The sequence below is a fragment of the Mesoplodon bidens genome (genome assembly GCF_964165515.1).
Source record: "Mesoplodon bidens genome assembly, chromosome: 7".
In the NCBI taxonomy this organism is placed as follows: domain Eukaryota; kingdom Metazoa; phylum Chordata; class Mammalia; order Artiodactyla; family Ziphiidae; genus Mesoplodon; species Mesoplodon bidens.
Window position 1 is genome coordinate 31504652 of NC_138164.1, and position 19345 is coordinate 31523996.

General features: G+C 35.9%; 1 protein-coding gene across 2 annotated transcripts in view; it reads left to right on the forward strand.

Annotated features, from left to right (window-relative positions):
• The window catches only part of PGR (progesterone receptor), a gene marked incomplete at its 5' end in the record, with an annotated part of 105918 nt that overhangs the window by 58882 nt on the left and 27691 nt on the right, over window positions 1-19345 (forward strand). Inside the window, one exon of one of the 2 annotated variants that reach the window (XM_081240798.1) lies at window positions 18938-19243. The exons of the other annotated variant lie outside the window; for it this stretch is intronic. Coding sequence (XP_081096924.1) covers window positions 18938-19243 — 306 coding nt within the window. The remainder of the gene's footprint in view (window positions 1-18937; window positions 19244-19345) is intronic. 2 annotated transcript variants of the gene reach the window in all.

Genomic DNA, 19345 nt, shown 5'->3' on the forward strand with positions numbered 1-19345 from the left:
TGATTTTCGTATATTGAAGAATCCTTGCATTCCTGAGATAAACCCCACTTGATCATGGTGTATGATCCTTTTAATGTGCTGTTGGATTCTGTTTGCTAGTATTTTGTTGAGGATTTTTGCATCTGTGTTCATCAGTGATATTGGCCAGCAGTTTTCTTTGTGACAACTTTGTCTGGTTTTGGTATCAGGGTGATGGTGGCCTGGTGGAATGTATTTGGAGTATTCCTCCCTCTGCTATATTTTGGAAGCATTTGAGAAGGTAGGTTTTAGCTCTTTTGTAAATGTTCAATAGAATTTGCCTGTGAAGCGATCTGGCCCTGGGCTTTTGTTTGTTGGAAGATTTTTTATCAGTTTCAATTTCAGTGCCTGTGATTTGTCTGTTCATATTATCTGTTTCTTCCTGGTTGAGTCTTGGAAGATTGTACTTTTCTAAGAATTTGTCCATTTCTTCCAGGTTGTTCATTTTATTGGCATACAGTTGCTTGTAGTAGTCTGTCTGATCCTTTGTATTTCTGCCATGTCAGTTGTTACTTCTCCTTTTTCATTTCTAATTCTGTTGATTTGAGTCTTCTCCCTTTTTATCCCAGTGAGTCTGGCTAGCAGTTTATCAATTTTATTTATCTTCTCAAAGAACCATCTTTTAGTTTTATTGATCTTTGCTATCATTTCCTTCATTTTTTTCATTTATTTCTGATCTGATCTTTATGATTTCTTTCCTTCTGTTAACTTTGGGTTTTTTTGTTGTTGTTCTTCTTCTTCTTTCTCTAATTGTTTTAGGTGTAAGGTTAGGTTGCTTATTTGAGATTTTTCTTGTTTCTTGAGGTAGGACTGTATTGCTATAAGCTTCCCTCTTAGAACTGCTTTTGCTGCATCCTGTAGGTTTTGGGTCATTGTATATTCATTGTCATTTGTTTCTAGGTATTTTTTTATTTCCTCTTTGATTTCTTCAGTAATCTCTTGGTTGTTTAGTAGTGTATATTTTAGCCTCCATGTGTTTATTTTCTTTACAATTTTTTTCCTGTAACTGATATCTAGTCTCATAGCATTGTAGTCAGAAAAGATGCTTGATATGATTTCAATTTTCTTAAATTTACTGAGGCTTGATTTGTAACCCAAGATATGATCTATCCTGGAGAATGTTCCATGTGCCTTTGATAAGAAAGTGTATTCTGTTGTTTTTGGATGGGATATCCTATAAATATCAGTTAGGTCCATCTGGTCAAATGAGTCATTTAAAATTAGTTTTTCCTTATTCATTTTGTGTTTGGGTGATCTGTCCATTGGTGTAAGTGGGGTGTTAAAATCTCCTACTATTTTTGTGTTATTGTCAATTTCTCCTTTTATGGCTGTTAGTATTTGCCTTATGTATTGAGGTTCTCCTATGTTGGGTGCACAGGTATTTACAATTGTTATACCCTCTTCTTGGATTGATCCCTTGATCATTATATAGTATCCTTCCTTGTCTCTTATAGTAGTCTTTATTCTAAAGTCTATTTTGTCTGATATGAGTATTGCTCCTCCAGCTTTCTTTTGATTTCCATTTTCAGGGAATATCTTTTTCCATCCCCTCACTTTCAGTCTGTATGTGTTCCTAGGTCTGAAGTGGGTCTCTTGTAGACAGCATATACACAGGTCTTATTTTTGTATGCATCGGCCTGTCTGTGTCTTTTGGTTGGGGCATTTAATCTGTCTACATTCCTGGTTATTATCGATATGTATGTTCCTATTACCATTTTCTTAATTGTTTTAGGTTTATTTTTGTAGGGCTTTTCCTTCTCTTGTGTTTCCTGCCTAGAGAAGTTCCTTTAGCATTTGTTGTAAAGGTGGTTTAGTGGTGCTGAATTCTCTTAACTTTTGCTTGTCTCTAAAGCTTTTGATTTCTCTGTTGAATCTGAATGAGATCCTTGCTGTAGAGTAATCTTGGTTGTAGTTTTTTCCCTTTCATTACTTTAAATATATCTTACCACTCCCTTCTTGCCTATAGAGTTTCTGCTTAAAGATCAGCTGTTAATGTTATGGGGATTCCCTTGTATGTTATTTGTTTCTTTTCCCTTGCTGCTTTTAATATTTTTTTCTTTCTGTTTAATTTTTGTTAGTTTGATTAATATCTGTCTCGGCATGTTTCTCCTTTGGTTTATCCTGTATGGGGCTCTCTGCTCTTACTGGACTTGATTGACTATTTCCTTTCCCTTTTGGGGGAAGTTTTCAACTATAAACTCTTCAGATATTTTCTCAGACCCTTTCTTTTTTTTCTTCTTTTTCTGGCGCCCCTGTAAGTTGAACACTGGTGCACTTAATGTTGTCCCAGAAGTCTCTGAAACTGTCCTCCATTCTTTTCATCCTTTTTTCTTTATTCTGCTCTGCAGCAGTTATTTCCACCATTCTATCTTCCAGCTCACTTATCCGTTCTTCTGCCTCAGTTATTCTGCTATTGATTCCTTCTAGAATATTTTTAATTTCAATTTTGTGTTGTTCATTACTGTTTGTTTGCTCTTTAGTTCTTCTCGGTCCTTGTTAAACGTTTCTAGTATTTCCTCTATTCTATTATTGAGATTTTGGATCATGTTTACTATCACTACTCTGAATTCTTTTTCAGGTAATTGGCCTATTTACTCTTCATTTATTTGGTCTTGTGGGTTTTTATCTTGCTCTTTTGCCTGCAAGATATTCCTCTGTCTTCTCATTTTGACTAATTTACAGCATTTGAGGTCTCCTTTCTTTAGGCTGCGGGGTTGTAGTTCCTCTTGCTTCTGTTCTCTGCCCCTGGTGGTGAGGTTGGTTCAGTGGCTTGCATAGGCTTTCTGATGGAAGAGACTGGTGCCTGCATTATAGTGGCTGAAACTGAGTTTGTGCCCTCTGATAAGCAGGGCTGTGTCAGGTGGTATGTTTTGTGGTGTCTGTGAGCTTAGTATGACTTTAGGTAGTCTGTGTGCTGTTGAATGGGTTTGTGTTCCTATCCTGTTTGTTGTTTCGTGTAAGGCATCCAGTGCTGGGAACAGTGGGCAGTTGAGTGGAGCTCCGTCTTGGATTCAGATAGAGGTCTCTGTGAGAGCTTTTGGTTATTAATCTTCACTGGGGCTAGGCATTCTCTAGTGGCCCAGAGTCCTGGACTTTGTGCTCCCACCCCAGAACCTCAGGCCCAACTTCTGGTCGAGGAACCAAGACCCCAGAAGTCTCTCATCCAAGCAATAAAGGGAATTAAAAGGAAAGAAAAGACTAACAAAACCCCAGACAAATGGTAAAAAGTAAAATCAAGCAAACAAAAACAAGAGCAAGGAAATACACATGCACACAAAAGAAATAAAAACAGAACCAAATAAGTAGAAAGGCAAGAGAACAACCAGACAAACAAAAGAACCCAAGAATGAAATCAAACAATTAAAAAGAAAACTGACAAAAAAACAAAACCAAAAAACAAAACCAAAGCAGGGTGCCAAGAGGAGAATGAAGCAAAGAAAGAAAACAGACAAAAATGATTAAAAAAATATAAAGAAAAACAGAAAAGAGTAAGGGGAAGGAAGACAGAACAACAGAAAAGCAATGTAGAAATAGAAATTAAAGTAATACAATAGAAAATATATTAAAGAAAAGGAAAAAAATATATACAAAACCCCAAAGAAATGGTAAAAACAAAATCAAACAAAAACAAGGAAACACACACATAAGAGAAACAAAAACAGAACCAAATAAAACAGAAAGCAAGAGAACAACCAGAGAAGTAGAAGAACTCAAAAACCAAATCAAACAATTAGATTAAAACTAACAAAAACACATAACCTAAAAACAAACCAAAGCAAAGTGCCAACTGAAGAATAAAGCAAGGAAATATAACAAGCCAATACACATGATTAAAGAAAAATAATAATAAAATAAATTAAAAAGGGAAAAAACACAGGACAACAGAAAAGCAAAGTAGAAATGGAAACATAAGAAAAATAAAAAATATATTAAAGAAAAAGAAGAAGAAAAAAATAAGGGAAAAGAACACAGAACAACAAAAAAGCAAAGTAAATATAGAAATATATCAAAAAAAATTAAAAATATGTTACAAAACACGGAGGTCATAAAAGACTAAATAAAAAAATACGAAAATAACAGGCAAACAAATTAAAAGAAAGAAAAAAACAAAGAAAGAAAAAAATCCAGAACCAACAAAAGAATGAATCAAAACATAATAAAATTAATAGTAATAATTATGTTTCCCTGGGGTCTCCACTTTAAGTGTCCTTGCACACACCGTGATCCACAGCCCACCTCTGTCTCGCCAAAAGGCCCTCCTCTGCCTCTGGGCTGGTCTCTGGACCTGCTCTGGGCCCTGTGGGCATCACTTAGACTCTGATCTGACCCAATTCCTGCGTGTGCTTGCCCCCAAAGTCCACAGCTGCCAGAACTAGACCATTTTCATTTGTGGGAACACTCATTGTCTGCTCAGATATTCCATAGACACAGGGTCTACGTATCTGATCACGAGGATTTAATCTGCAACTTGTACAGCTGATGGAAAGATTTTCAATCTTCTTCCTTAGTCGCCCCATCCCTGGAGTTCAGCTTTGGTTTTATTCCCATCTCTGCGTGTGGTCCACCCACAGGAGTCTGGTCCTGAGTCTGCCTTAGAGTTCTTGGGTCTGTCTCAGTGAGGACAGGGAGCAGAGGTGGTATGATGCTTGGATAACGGGAGCCCCTGTGGCACCAAATGCGCAGGGAAGCTTGTGGCCACAGGTGCAAGAGGTATTGCCCAAGTGAGGGCCTTTTCTGGTGCCCGGCATAAAGCATGTGAGAGCCAGCCCTGACCATGCTTTTTTTTTTTTTTTTTTAATTGCCTTGCAGCTGGCGCATGATGGCCAGCTCTGAGGGGGCTTTTTTTATTGCTCAGCAGCTGGCGCCAGTGTGTGGGGAGAGATAGGTTACAATAGTCGTTCCTCCCCTTGCCTGTGACTCAGCAGTAGTGCCCCGCTTCCATGGCAGTCCGGTCTTCGTCCACAGACATTCCCTGCTGCGGATTTCCTCCCTCCCATCCCCTCAGTCCATCTCCCCACAGCCAACAGCAGTTCTTGCTCCAGGCTTGTTCTCTAATCCCCATGCTCTAGCTCCCAAGCCTCTTGCACTCCTGTGAACTCACATCCCAGTCTGGGGCACGTAGGGCCATGGTACAGGCCTTCTGTATATTTCTCACTCTGTTCCATCTGCCACAGATTGGCTGCTTCACCCTCTTCCAAAAGCCTCAAATTCTTCCCTTCTGTCCCAATCGATTTCCCCTTCAGAGAGGGGGCTTCCCAGAATTCGGGAATCTCTTCTCTGCTTCATTTCCCCTGGCCCTGGGTGCAAGTCTCATTCTGCTTCCTCTACTCCTCCTTCTCCCTTCTTTTTTCCATCCTACCCAGTTATGCAGGGATCTTTGTAGTCCTTTCTGGTGTCCAAGGTCTTCTGCTAGTGTTCAGCCGGTGTTCTGTGAGAAATGTTACATCTATAGGTGTATTCTTGATGCATCTGTGGAGAGAGATGAACTCCATGTCCTCCTCTCTTTTGCCATCTTGAATCTTCTATAGTTTATTTTATACATACTAGTTTGTACCTCTTAATCTCCTATCCCTATGTTGCTCCTCCACCCTTTCCTCTCCCTACTGGTAACCATCAGTTTGTTCTCCATACCTGTGAGTCAGCTTCTTTTTTGCCATATTCACTAGTTTGTTGTATTTTTTAGATTCCACATATAAGTGATATCATGCAGTATTTGTCTTTCTATGACTTATTTCACTTAGTATGATACCCTCCAAGTCCATCCATGTTGCTGCAAATGACAATATTTCATTTTTTATGACTGAGTAATATTCCATTGTATATATATACCACATCTTTTTAATCCATTCATTTGTTGATGGGCACTTAAGTTGCTTTCATATCTTGGCAATTATAAGTAATGCTGCTATGAACATTAGGGTGCATGTACCCTTTCAAATTAGTGTTTTGTTGGGATTTTTTTCAGATATATACTCAGGAGTGGAATTGCTGGGTCATATGGTAGTTCTATTTTTAGTTTTTTGAGAGAAGTTCATACTGTTTTCCACAGTGGCTGCACCAATTTACATCCCCACCAAGAGTGTACAAGGGTTCCCTTTTCTCCACATCCTTGCCAGAATTTGTTACTTGTGTTCTGTTTGTTGATAGCCATTCTGACAGATTTGAGATGATACCTCATTGTGGTTTTGATTTGTATTACTACAATGATTAGCGATGTTGAGCATCTTTTTATGTTCCTATTGTACATCTGTGTTTCCTCTTTGGAAAAATGTCTATTCAGTTATTCTGTCCATTTCTTAATGGGGTTGTTTGTTTTTGATGATGAGTTGTATAAGCTGTTTATATATGTTGGATATTAACCCCTTATCAGTCAAATCATTTGCACATATTTTCTCCTGTTCAGTTGGTTGTCTTTTCATTTGGTTTATGGTTTCCTTTGCTGTGCAAAAGCTTTTAAGTTTAATTAGGTCCCATTTGTTTATTTTTGCTTTTATTTCCTTTGCTTTAGGAGACAGATCCAAAAAATATTGCTATGATTTTTGTCCAAGAGTGTTCTGCCTATGTTTTCTCATGAGTTTTAGGGTTTCTGGTCTAACATTTAGGTCTTTAATCCATTTTGAGTTTATTTTTGTATATGGTGTTAGAGAATGTTCTAATTTAATTCTTTTAGATGTAGGTGTCCAGTTTTCCCAGCACCACTTATTGAAGTGAGTGTATTTTCTCCATTGTATACTCTTGCCTCCTTTGTCATAGATTAATTGACCAAATTGCGTGGGTTTATTTCTGGGCTCTCTATTCTATTCCATTGATCTCTGTGTCTTTTTTTGTGCCAGTACCATGCTGTTTTGATTATTGTATATTTGTAGTGTAGTCTAAACTCAGGGAGCATGATTCTTCCAGCTCTGTTCTTTCTCAAGATTGTTTTGGCTATTTGGGGTCTTTTGTGTTTCCATACAAATTTTTAAAATATCTTCTAGTTCTGTGAAAAATGCCATTGACATTTTGATAGGGATTGCATTGAATCTGTAGATTACCTTGGGTAGTATGGTCCTTTTAACAATATTAATGCTTCTAACCCAAGAACATGGTATATCTTTCCATCTGTTTGTGTCATCATCAATTTCTTTCATCAGTGTTTTATAGTTTTCTGAGTACAGGTCTTTTACTTCCTTAGGTAGGTTTTTTCCTAGGTATTTCATTCTTTTTGATGCTATGGTAAATCAGATTGTTTCCTTAGTTTCTGTTTCTGATAGTTTCTTGTTAGTGTGTAAAAATGAAACATATTTTTGTATATTAATTTTCTTTATTTAAAATTTTTTTTCTGCCACCTCCCATTTTATCTTATTCTTTTTTGTAATTTATTTCATCTTTTATTTAATGTTGTGTTTCTCTTCTTTGATTTCTTGAAACTTAGATGCCACTTTATCTTTGAAATACAGTTGAAAGGATTGCTTCAGGCCATTTCCTACAACAATTCTTACTCTAATTTGTATTCATCTGATTTTTTATTTTACATTCTCTTTTTATCATTTCTAAAAATATTTTTGCTTAAATTCTGTACAATATGCCTACTACTTACTACACATTTAAGTCTATATAATTCTATCTTGGCCTGCTATTGGACTTAGTAATTGTTATCTGGTTCCCCTCATCTTCCTTCCTTGTTTGATTATCCCTTTATAATTTGAGCTAGAAGACATGAAATCTCAGCTATTTGATTTGGTATGGAAAGAGGGAAACAGTGGTTGGGGACATAAATGTAACTTTGAAAGGTGTCCACAGCTGGCTTGCAGGCATTTGTGAACCCAGACATTCACTATGTAATATACTAGACCTTCTGCACTAGATTATGTCTTTTACTAAAGGGAAATTCCACTTAGATTTATTCCTATTATTCAAGAAGTGGAAGTAATATTGCAGGAAGCCAGATTATTGTTCAAGCCTTTGTGGCAAAAAAGTTTTTTTGTTGCTGTGCAATTATTATTCAACAGAATGATTGAGTATTACTATATACAAGGGACTGTGCTATCATCAAGGAGCTTATGTTTTCGTTGAGGACAGACGTAATTACCAAAATAATTATATAACATAAAATACTGTAGCCTGATAGAAGATGATAAATGTAAAGAAGAAAAATAAAACAGGGAAGCAGGTTTGAAGATGTTATGGTAAGTGTACATTTGTCTCTGCTCAGTCAAATATGATCAGTAACTCCAAAATAATTCCCAGTTTTCCATTACTTCTCTCTCCTCTACCTCTTGTCTGGTCTTCAAATTTAGAAGACCAGGTCATGGGGTAAAAGTAGTTGGTGTGACCACACGGTCCTTATTCCATGCCATCCTTTTACCTTTCTATTATGAATATGGACTTAAGGACTTATGTTCTTTGCTTTCCCTGTAGCCTTCACATGTGCCAAGTGAAGTGCCTCTCACCCACCACTTTTAACTTACATTAAGGTGTACTACATGGATTTTGTAAATGTTCCTGGGTTCTGCATTCTATTCTGTTGATCCATATATTCATTCCAATAAACTATTAATAATTCAATATTTTGGTTTAATATCATGTTTGGATTATGGTAATATTATTATAAATTTTAATACATAGCATGGCATATATTAAAATCACAGTTTCTCTTTTAACAAAATTCTCTTGGCTACTCTAACACACATTTATTCTTCTCAATGAACAGTAAAACTATCGATTCTAATTCCAAAAAACATTGGATTCTGATTGAAACAGTATAAAAGTTATGTATTAATTTGAGCAGGATTGACACTTTAAGGTTTCCAATTCAGGAACATATGTCTTTTCCTTAATTCAAATTTTTGTTTTGTGTCCTGTGACAGCATTTTACAGTTTTAATACAGGTCCCATGCTTTTCTTCAATATATTCTTGAGTATTTTATAAATTTCATATATGTTGTGGTAGAATATCTTCTATTTTTCAAGTGGTAATTATTAGAAGTGGTAAACCTAGTGATTTTTATAAACTTATGTTCTTTCTAGCCATGTAACTAAATTATCCCAATACATGGATAGGTTATTAGTAATCCTTTGAGTTTTCTAGATATATAGTCATTTTATCTGAAAATAAAGTATTTCATTATTAATATAATGTTTGCTGTTGGGTTTTGATAAAGTCTTTATATCTTTATCTCTTTATTTTGCTTTGAGGTTTGCTAAAGTAATGATGACTCCTAATGTGGCTTGCAGGATCTTAGTTCCCTGACCAGGGATCGAACCTGTGCCCCCTGCAGTGGAAGCGGGTAGTCCTGACCACTGGACCACCAGGAAATTCCTGACTGTGGAATTAACGAAAAGCCTTTACATTAGTTTCCTACTGCTGCTGTAATAAATTACACAAATTTAGTGTCTTAAAACAACACAAATTTATTATCTTACAATTCTAGAAGTCAAGGTCCCAATGGACTAAAATCAAGGTGTCAGCAGGACTGCATCCTTTTGGAGGCTCCAGGGAAAAATCCATATCCTGGCATTTTCCAGCTTTAGAGGCTGCCCAAATTCTTTGGTTCATAGTTCCCATCGATGTTCAAAGTGAACAACAGTCAAGTCTTTGTCAATATGCCATTTCTCTTAATCTGAATCTTTTGCTTCCCTCTTCCCACAAGTACCCTTGTGATTCCATTAGGTCCACCACGGTAATGCAGGATACTCTTATGTGTAATGTCAGCTGATTAGCAACTTTAATTCCATCTGCAACTTTAATTTTCCTTTGATATCCAATGTAACATATTTACAGGTTCCTGAGATTATAACCTGGACATCTTTGAGGAGCAATTGTTCTGCCTTTCACAGCCTTTTTATCATCTCGTGATAAAAATCATGTGATTTTTTTCCCCTTTGATCTGATATGATGAATTATGGTGGTATATATTCAATGTTTAACCATACTTTTCTTAGAACAAGCTCTACTGAGACATAGTATAGGGTTCTGTTTTTAATTCTGCAGAATTCAACTTGCTGATGGCTTATTTAGAATTTTTAGCTATATAATCATAATTCAGTTTAATCTTTATTTCTAATATGATGTCTTTAAGGTTAAGGTTGCTTCATAAAATCTACAGGGAAGGTTTTGAGTTTTTCCTCTACTTAAAGATGGTATCAGAATTTTTTTGTTGATAAAGAAGATAAGACTTAGGCTGTGAAACTGGTATCAGAGCCAATTTTAGTAATTTATATTCTAGTATAAAACTCTCCATTACCTGAATTATCAAATTTATTTCAGGAGAGTTGCACTTAATATTTTTTTCTTGTTCTTCTAATTATTTTAGTATATGTAATTATATCTCCTTTACGATACATCGTATGATACATTTTTCTCCTTTTATTTATGGTTTATTTGACCTTTTCTTTATTATTAATGTCTTAACTGAATGCTTATTTATCTCATTTGCTTTCCGTCTTTTTCCACAACCAAATTATATACTCCTATGTGTATATTTTTTTATATTTGACTGCATTCCATGTTTTTTTTTAATATTTATTTATTTATTGGCTGTGTCATGTCTTAGTTATGGCACGCAGGATTTTTCATTGTGGCACGCGGGCTCTTTGCTTCTTTGTGGTGCACGGGTTTCTCTCCAGTTGTGGCATGTGGGCTCCAGAGTGCTTGGGCTCTGTAGTTGCAGCATGCGGGCTGTCTAGTTGTGGCATGAAGGCTCTCTAGTTGTGGCATGCGGGCTTAGTTGCCCTGCGGCATGTGGCATTAGTTCCCCAACAAGGGATCAAACCAGCGTCCCCTGCATTGCAAGACAGATTCTCAACCACTGGACCACCAGGGAAGTCCCCATGGGTTTTGATTTGAAGTGTTGTCTTCTTTTTGTTAATGTCTAGACAATTAATAACTTTTACATTAATTTCCTCTTTGATCAAGGACTTAATTAGAAAAGTGTGAAGTGCCAAGTTAATTAATTAATTCTGATTTTTAATTTTGATATTTTTAATGATAATATTTAATTTTTAATGATATTTAAGAATATAGTAAGCTTTCATTTTTTTAACAATTTATTAAGGATTCCCTGTATATATTTTATTTTTTAAATTCTCTATATCTGTGCTTATTAATTATCCTATTTACATACAAAATTTGAAAGTAATATATAGGTATTCCTACTTTGTGTTTTTATCAAGTTTTTCTTATTTGAGGATTTTTCTGTTTTAATTATTTGACTATTATGTTGTTTGCTATTAAAGGCATATACTTATATCATCTTTGAGGGCAGAGTACCTTTTATCCTTTCTTAATATCCCTACTTTGTCTCATTTTAATATCTTTGGACTTGAATTCTGTTTTATCTGTTATTATATTGTTACTCTGCTTGCCACATTTTGTATTTTCCTGGTTCACCTTTCTCATCTTTTAATTTTCAGCTTATTTTCCTATGTTTTTATTGTGTTTCTCGCATAAACTACAAACAGAATTTTGTAACCCAAGCTGACCTTCTTTGATGTCAACAGGGAAATTTAGTCCATTAATATTTGTTGATATAATCAGTATATAAAATTTTTATTTCTTCCAACACATTTTCGGTTCAGTGTGTGTGATACTTCCTCATTATTACCTCTTTTCCCTTTTCTTACTTTGCTGGCTTGGTCATATTTCTTTTCATTTAATTTTCCCCATTCAGTCCTCCTTGTTAAATTGGAAGTTTTACTCTGCTTTTCCATTTTGCTAGTGCTTACATTCCCATCCTGATGTCATAATTAAATCTATATTTCTCTTTTATTATATCAGAATTAAACAGTAACTATGACTGATCATTTCACCAATTTTATTAACACATACTAAAGAAGTTCAGAAACTGTCTTCCCTCTCCTCTCCAGTTTTTTTGCTAAAATAGTTCAGAATTTTTACTATTAGGCTATATTTAAGCTGTCATTTCTAATATGTCTCTTCTCTCTCAAGAACATTTCTTAACACTTGTCTGATAAATTCCTACTCATAGGAACATCATCCATTCAGATTCAGTCATATATACTGTAAGAATAATTATGCAATACTTTATCCTTTCTTTGCATGTTGTTTGAATGTCATATTCTTTCAGTTTTTCCAGGAAACTTCTAGCTTGAATTTAGGGTCCTTCATTCCCTTGTATAATTCTTAGGTTTTCTGATTTTCTATGTGTCTCTTAACAATATTCTTGTTTGTTTTGACTTTGAAGGCTACTACATACAGTTTAGCTATAAACATTCTTGCACATGTCTCCTGGTGTTCATGTGCAAGAGTTTCTGTAATCAAGGTATGCCCTGATTATAATATATGTTCATCTTGACTTTACTAGATAATGCCAAATTGTTTTCAATGTAGTTTTACCAGTTCACACCCCATATCAGCTCTGTATGAAAGTTCCTTTTTGTGTGTCTTTGCCATTCTGGATAGGTTGTATTTCATGGTGGTCTTAATTTGCATTTCTCTGGTTACTAATGAGATCAATTGTATTTTCTTGCCTATTTCTATTTTTCTTCCTCTATAAAATGTCTTTTCATGTCTTTTTTTTTATTTATAAGAATTCTTTGTATATTCTGGGTATATATGTTACAAATATCTAATTATAGGATGAGAAAGAACAGCCTATGTGATAAAGTGGTATTTGGGCATAAATTGAAATGAAATGAAGAACAAATCTTGCAAATATTTAGGGAAAGATCATTTCAGGCAAGGGAAACAGAGTAAAGGCCTGAGGTAGTAACATATTCAACAAGTTCCAAGAACATGGGCATCATTATGGATGGAGCTGGGGAGACTGTAAGAGAGACTGTCTGTGCAAGATTATGTTGGGCCTTGTAGAGCTTGGTAAAGAATTTGGACTTCATTCTAAATAGGCTGACTAGTCACTGAGAGTCTTGAGCCAGGAGTAAAATAATCTGTAGTTTTTAAAGGCTCACTCAGCTGGGTAGTGAATAGACTGTGGAAGTACAAGGATGAAGGCTGGGAAATCAGCCAGCACATGTAGCAATAATACAGCTCTGATCATGGTGGCTTAAATTATGGTGGAAGCAGTGGAAATGAGGAGAAATGATTGGATTTGGGTTATAATTTCATGGCATCCACCAGGATTTGCTGATGAATTGGATATGAAGTGACAGAATAAGTGAAGTATCAAGGATGACACCAGAGTTTTTGTCCAGAGCAAGAGTGTAAATGAAGTTAAAAGATGGAAGCTGCAGTTTTGGGGCAAGTGTATCAAAGTTTTGTTTTAAACATATTAAGTTTTGGGGGGTATTATTAGACATACAAGTAGAGATACTGAATAGACAATTAGATAGTTAAGTCTAGAGTTCCCAGAAAAAGTTGAGGCAGGAGTTATAAATTTGTAATCATTCCATATCTATGTGACATTAAAGATATAAGAGTAGATGCTAACACCTATAAAGAGAGTGTAGCTATCTAAGAGAAGTCTGAGGACTGAGCTCTGGAACTCCAAGATTTAGAAGTCAAGAAGATATAAAGAGCAAGCCTGAGAGACTAAAGGAGTGGCCACAAGAGTGAGTTATGTGGAAGCCAAGAGAATAGATGAAGGAAATGATGAACTGTGTCAAGTACAACTGATGGTTTGATTAAGATAAGTACTGAGTATTGACCATTGTATTTTGACCAGTGGAAATTATTGTTGCCCTTGCCAAGAACAATTTTATTGGAGTAGGGAGAAAAACCTGACTGGAATGGGTTCAAGGGAGAATGGGAGGAGAGGAGGTAGAGAGAGTAATTTCTCATCATAGGATGGATTGTGCATAAGAGGGACTATCAGAGGATGCAGACAAGAGGGCAGACGATTTCAGAGAAAAGTCATTGAGTAGGTGAGAAGGAATAAGATTTAGTGCTGAAATGGTAAGAGCATAGGCAGTTCATGCATTGTAACAGGAGGGAAGCAGAGTATAGGCGTACCAATATTATACATTGATTACGAAGAAAATGTTCTCCAGATGGATCTCCTCTTTCCCTAAGCCTCAAAAAATCAGTTCCTCTGCATCTGATACCATCTTCAAAATGATGTCCATCAGGTTGAATGAAAGACAACTATTAAGTCCTTCTCCCCATCTTCTTTCTTATACCCCCATGCCCACCGCTTGCATCTGAACCTGTCTTCCCTCCTTCTCACAAAACAATGAAAGCTTCTGAAGATACATGCAGCGGGGTGGTAGAATAGTGGTGGGAGGTGGTTACTGGGCCCACACACCTAGTCTCTACTTAGGTTACCAAACCACCAGGTGCTGTTATTTTTCAGAAGTACATGAGTAACATTGCAATAGAGTCATTCTAAATTTTTACTGAATTCTGAGTACTTTTTGCCATTATCTAGTTAATCAATCAACAATTATATAAGATTCTATAGATCTGTTTGTTATATTATTTAAAGGTGATTTTTATACATGAAGACTAGGAATCATTTCTTTGAAAGACTACCTTATATAAAATCCAGCATATCAGAAAAAAGAAATCACATTGCTGTTCACAGTATCTTTTTAGTACTCTTCCTGTGATATTCCTTTTTCAAGATCTATGTTAAGTCAAAATAATAACTTCAATAGCTCAACAAATATTTATTAATATTTATAATAACTTCAATAGCTCAACAAATATTAATAAATATTGTGTGGTATTATCTTACTCTTTATTTGTTTGTGGGCCCTCTCTGTCTTCCCACCAGAATATAAGCCCCATGAAAGCAGATACCTTGTTTGATTATTCAGAGCTGTAGTTTCAGGACCTTATCATACAAGTCCACTGTATGATAGATGGTTTGGAAAGCTTCAGATCTACACTGGTAAATAAAAGAGAACGGGCCCCTATCCTCATGGGGCAATTAGCCTAGCAGAGGAGGAGGCTGTGTGCTCTGAAGGAAACAAATGCAGCAATAGAGAATAACTACAGAAAGACATAATAATGTATTCTTTCATTCATTCAGCAGAGACTTATTGAGGCACTGCCGGACACTGGAGAGAATATACAAAGCTGACAAAGAGGTGGTATCTTCTCTGAAGGTCACTGTCAAGAACAGGGGAACTTTTTCATTAACCCTCTTCTTCTCTTAACATTATCTTCCCTTGGGGACTCTGATTTGTATCTACAAATGTGTATGTGGTTACAAAAATTATATATCTAAATTTTAATCTATTTCATCCTCTTTGGGGCTCTGGACCTTAACTTAAAGTTGCCAGTTGTGGTAGCAATAAAGGAAAACAATACTTTTTATATTTTACTCTATGATGAAACAAAGGCAATTTAAAATTAAGATTGGTGCAGATGTACATGTGTCTTTACAGTTCCTATTTTATATAATGTCAAGAGGAGTTAAGTTTAACTGTATTTTTAATAACAGCTAGTTTTTTTATGTAACTTGCTAAGAGAAAAATCAGTGACTGCATGCTAGACAATGGAACTAATGAGGTCCAAATCATAGGCTTGATCTCAAATGCAAACCTCATAGAGAAAAATATTCTAAAGTAGTGTTTTCCAAACTGTTAATCTCATGAGATACTAGCAGGTTTTTCATCAAGTGAAAAAGACAGATATACTTGGAAAACACTATATATTAATATTATTCTCTTAGAGATCCATAATCCATACAACGTATTGAAGGTTCTGAGATACAGTACTAAGTAAGGTAAGGATATCACTTTAACTTTTCTAATACAGCATTGCTTAAACATATGTGACCATAGAAGCCTTTGTCGTTCGTTTGTTTGCTTGGGTTTTGGAGGGAGGAGAAAATAAGTGATTAGGAACACTTTTTAATATCAGAAAATGCGAACTAAATGAAGTTATAGTTTCCCTTCCTCTCTCAATTCTTTCTAATCAAGTTCCAAAAGTCACAGCTAACATTAGTGAGTGTCTGCTATATGCCAAGCACCACATACTTTTACACATTATTTTACCTAGGCTAATGGTGATATTGTGAGGTAAATGCCCTGTTTAATAGGTGAGTAAACTGATACTTGGATAAATAAAATAATCCACTCCAGATATAATGTTTCTAAATGATAGGATTCATACCCAGATATGGCCAACCCAAAGTTCATTTTTCCCCCATGTCACATGTTCATAAGCTGTAGATAAATGGAAGAATTATTACATCTCTTAAAATGTATTTTGGGAAGACCAAACATATTCATTGTAGGGGATGGAGGGTAGAGGTGGCAAGATTGTAACAATTTAGCACTTTAGGAAAACATCTCTTAATAATACTTTACATTTATTCGGTTCTTTAAGTTAATTCTCCTGGTGTGCAAAGTTCTCCTTTGACATACACTGCTTGATTAGCTCCAGAAGAGTCATTAGCCTGCAGATTTAGAGAAATAAAGGCTATGTGAAGGGGCAGCAGCGTGGTCTAGTGGAAAGACCATAGTCTTTCCCTGACCGTTCTATTTAATGTCCTGTTCCCTCAAGTCACTCTCTGTTACATTACACGTTTCACTCAGAGTGCATACTATTGTGTGGTATTATCTTACTCTTTATTTGTTTGTGGGCCCTCTCTGTCTCCCCACCAGAATATAAGCCCCATGAAAGCAGATACCTTGTTTGATTACTCAGAGTTTCAGGACCTTAAACGGTGCCTGGTACATGAAACCACTCAATCAGTGTTTTATGAGTAAGTAAAAGAAAGAATAAAATAAATTAACCCTTGATTAATATCTCTGCTTTGGCATTTATTATCTCTATAAATTTGGCCAATTACTTAGCTTCTATAAACCTATTCCTCATCTTTAAAATGGAAATGCTAGTGTTTAGTTCAAACCCTTGAGCTGCAAGTTAAATTACATAAGATAGATATGTAAATGATCTAGTTCAATTGTAATTCATCCTTCAACTTTGCTTTTATCACATGTCCCCCCTTTTTTTCACTGGGACTCATGAAAAGACTGGATCACAAGTAGAAATGTGAACATTTCTATATTAATTCAAACTGCATTATATATAATCAGCATATTAGGAAATTGGAATTTATTTGGGGTGTAAGACTTTTTACACTGAACAAAATGTAAAACATTTGCTTTAGTTTTCAGTAAGATTCCATGGTTTCATAGTGTAATCAAATCCTGATAAAACCAGAACTGAAAGGGCATAAAAAAGAGAAAAGGGGTTAAAGTAAATGAAAAAGAAAACCATTTTGGAGTTATTATTGGGGAGGGAAGGGGCTGATAGGATGTATGTCTTATTTTCTGTTAACCACAGTATTTTAGGATTGGAAGGAATCAACCTTTGTGCTCTTTCCCACAATCTCTTGCCTAGACCTCTTTTCCAGAATCCCACCAAATGACCATGAAGTCCCTGCCTGAAACGTCAGAGAGATTGTTTGAGAAAAAGTTTGGACTTCAGAGTCTACATAATCCAAGCTCTATCACTCTAACATTGGGCATGCCATCTTCTTGACTCTTCATTTTCCCAATTTACAAATGGAATTAATAATACCTATTTGTTGTGAGGCATAAATGATACATATATAAAATTCCTGACATATAGTAGATACTCCACAAATATTACTTCCCTTCACTCTGGTAACTCATTCTTTCCCCAGGAAACTTGTTTGAACCATCTCCTTAAACATTTCTGGATCCTTTCTATATATTGACCCCTGGCATTTTTTTCTCTGTCACCTATCCATTCTAACACAACTTTAGAGGGGGGTGGTTTATAGAACAAGTGTAATCCTTTTTCTTTATGACAGTACTTGAGCTCAGAAATCACAAAGGCAAATGCTTGCAGAGACCAGGCAGGTATCTTAATTGGGCAGAGTGACCTGATTTAAGAAAATTGACCAATGGCCTACTACCAGTTTGTGGTGGGAACAGGGACGTGTTGGAGTGTCTGTCTGTGCCCCATTCAAAAGCAGCAGCTGTAGCTTGGCTTTAACAGATTGTCGCCACCCAGATAATTCAGAGATGCTTTCATAACTCTGAGAAGAATTGTGTGAGCCAAACAAAACATGTCTATGAGCCAGAACAGGGATTAGGTCCAGCAAACTACAGTCTCTGCTCAGATGATTGCAAAGCATTATCAAGCCTTCCTTAGCCTTTTTTCCTGGCTTAAACAGCACAGACACTTGATACTGTTAAGTAGCCCATGCCTGTCATAGAGCAGGTGGGAACTGGAGTCCAGCCTGCCCTCTGATCACCCCAAGGCACCTGGGAACCAGCAGTGGCCCAGTTGTACATCTTGGTCTCCTTCAACCACTCCTCATGAGGCAGATTTCTACTCATCTCCCTGTCAGACTGTTTTTCTTCCTAACACACGACAATTCAGCAAAATAGAAATTCTAGAAATTGTCCAGAAATACAAATGTGGCCTGACCAGCACGAGATGTAGACTCTCTCCTTCCTTAATTTAGAAATTAGATTCTTAACTTTGGGTCCTTATATCTCATAATAGTCCATGTATTGATTTCAAGGAATTTCAAATGATCACGAGCCCACTGAAATTGTGCACAAGATTTTGTGGGGTTTGCATATGTATATGCATATCTTTTAACAGATTCTTAAAAGAATAAAACTCAAAAGGAGATTCAACATCTACTAAACACTATGTTTTAATTATGTAGTCTGTAGCATTAACTTTGGGAAGGCAGTCCTGTCAGAATATTGACCAACACTGAGCTTGGTTTCTGCTAAAAGCCATTTGTCTTTTCTACATGTTACTGCGAAGCTCCATAACCTTGCATGGGATACTGGTGTAATTACCCACACCCATCAGCCCAGTGAATGCTGGTGTAATTAATTCTTTAATCCAAGTCTGAGACCTAACATTTTTACTTATTGTATCTCATTTTATGAGATAGATGCCAAAGCCTATAATGCTATAATTTTAAGAATTAAGAAAAATCATTCTCTGCTGGAATATTTAGTTTCTATGTATTTATATTACCTTCCTTTCTTTTCTTTTTTTTTTCCTTCTCTGTAGGTCGAAAGTTTAAAAAGTTCAATAAAGTTAGAGTTATGAGAGCACTAGATGCCGTTGCTCTCTCACAGCCGGTGGGCATTCCAAATGAAAGCCAAGCCCTAAGCCAGAGAATCACTTTTTCACCAAATCAAGACTTACAGTTGGTCCCCCCACTGATCAACTTGCTCATGAGCATTGAACCAGATGTGGTCTATGCAGGACACGACAACACCAAACCTGATACCTCCAGTTCTTTGCTGACAAGTCTGAATCAGCTAGGCGAGAGACAACTTCTTTCAGTAGTCAAGTGGTCTAAGTTACTGCCAGGTAATAATTATTTGTATATAATAGCATGTAATAAAAACTTTACTATGGCTTTTTACTAGTGGGTGGTTAAATAAAACAGTCTGTGCAATAAATTAAATATAG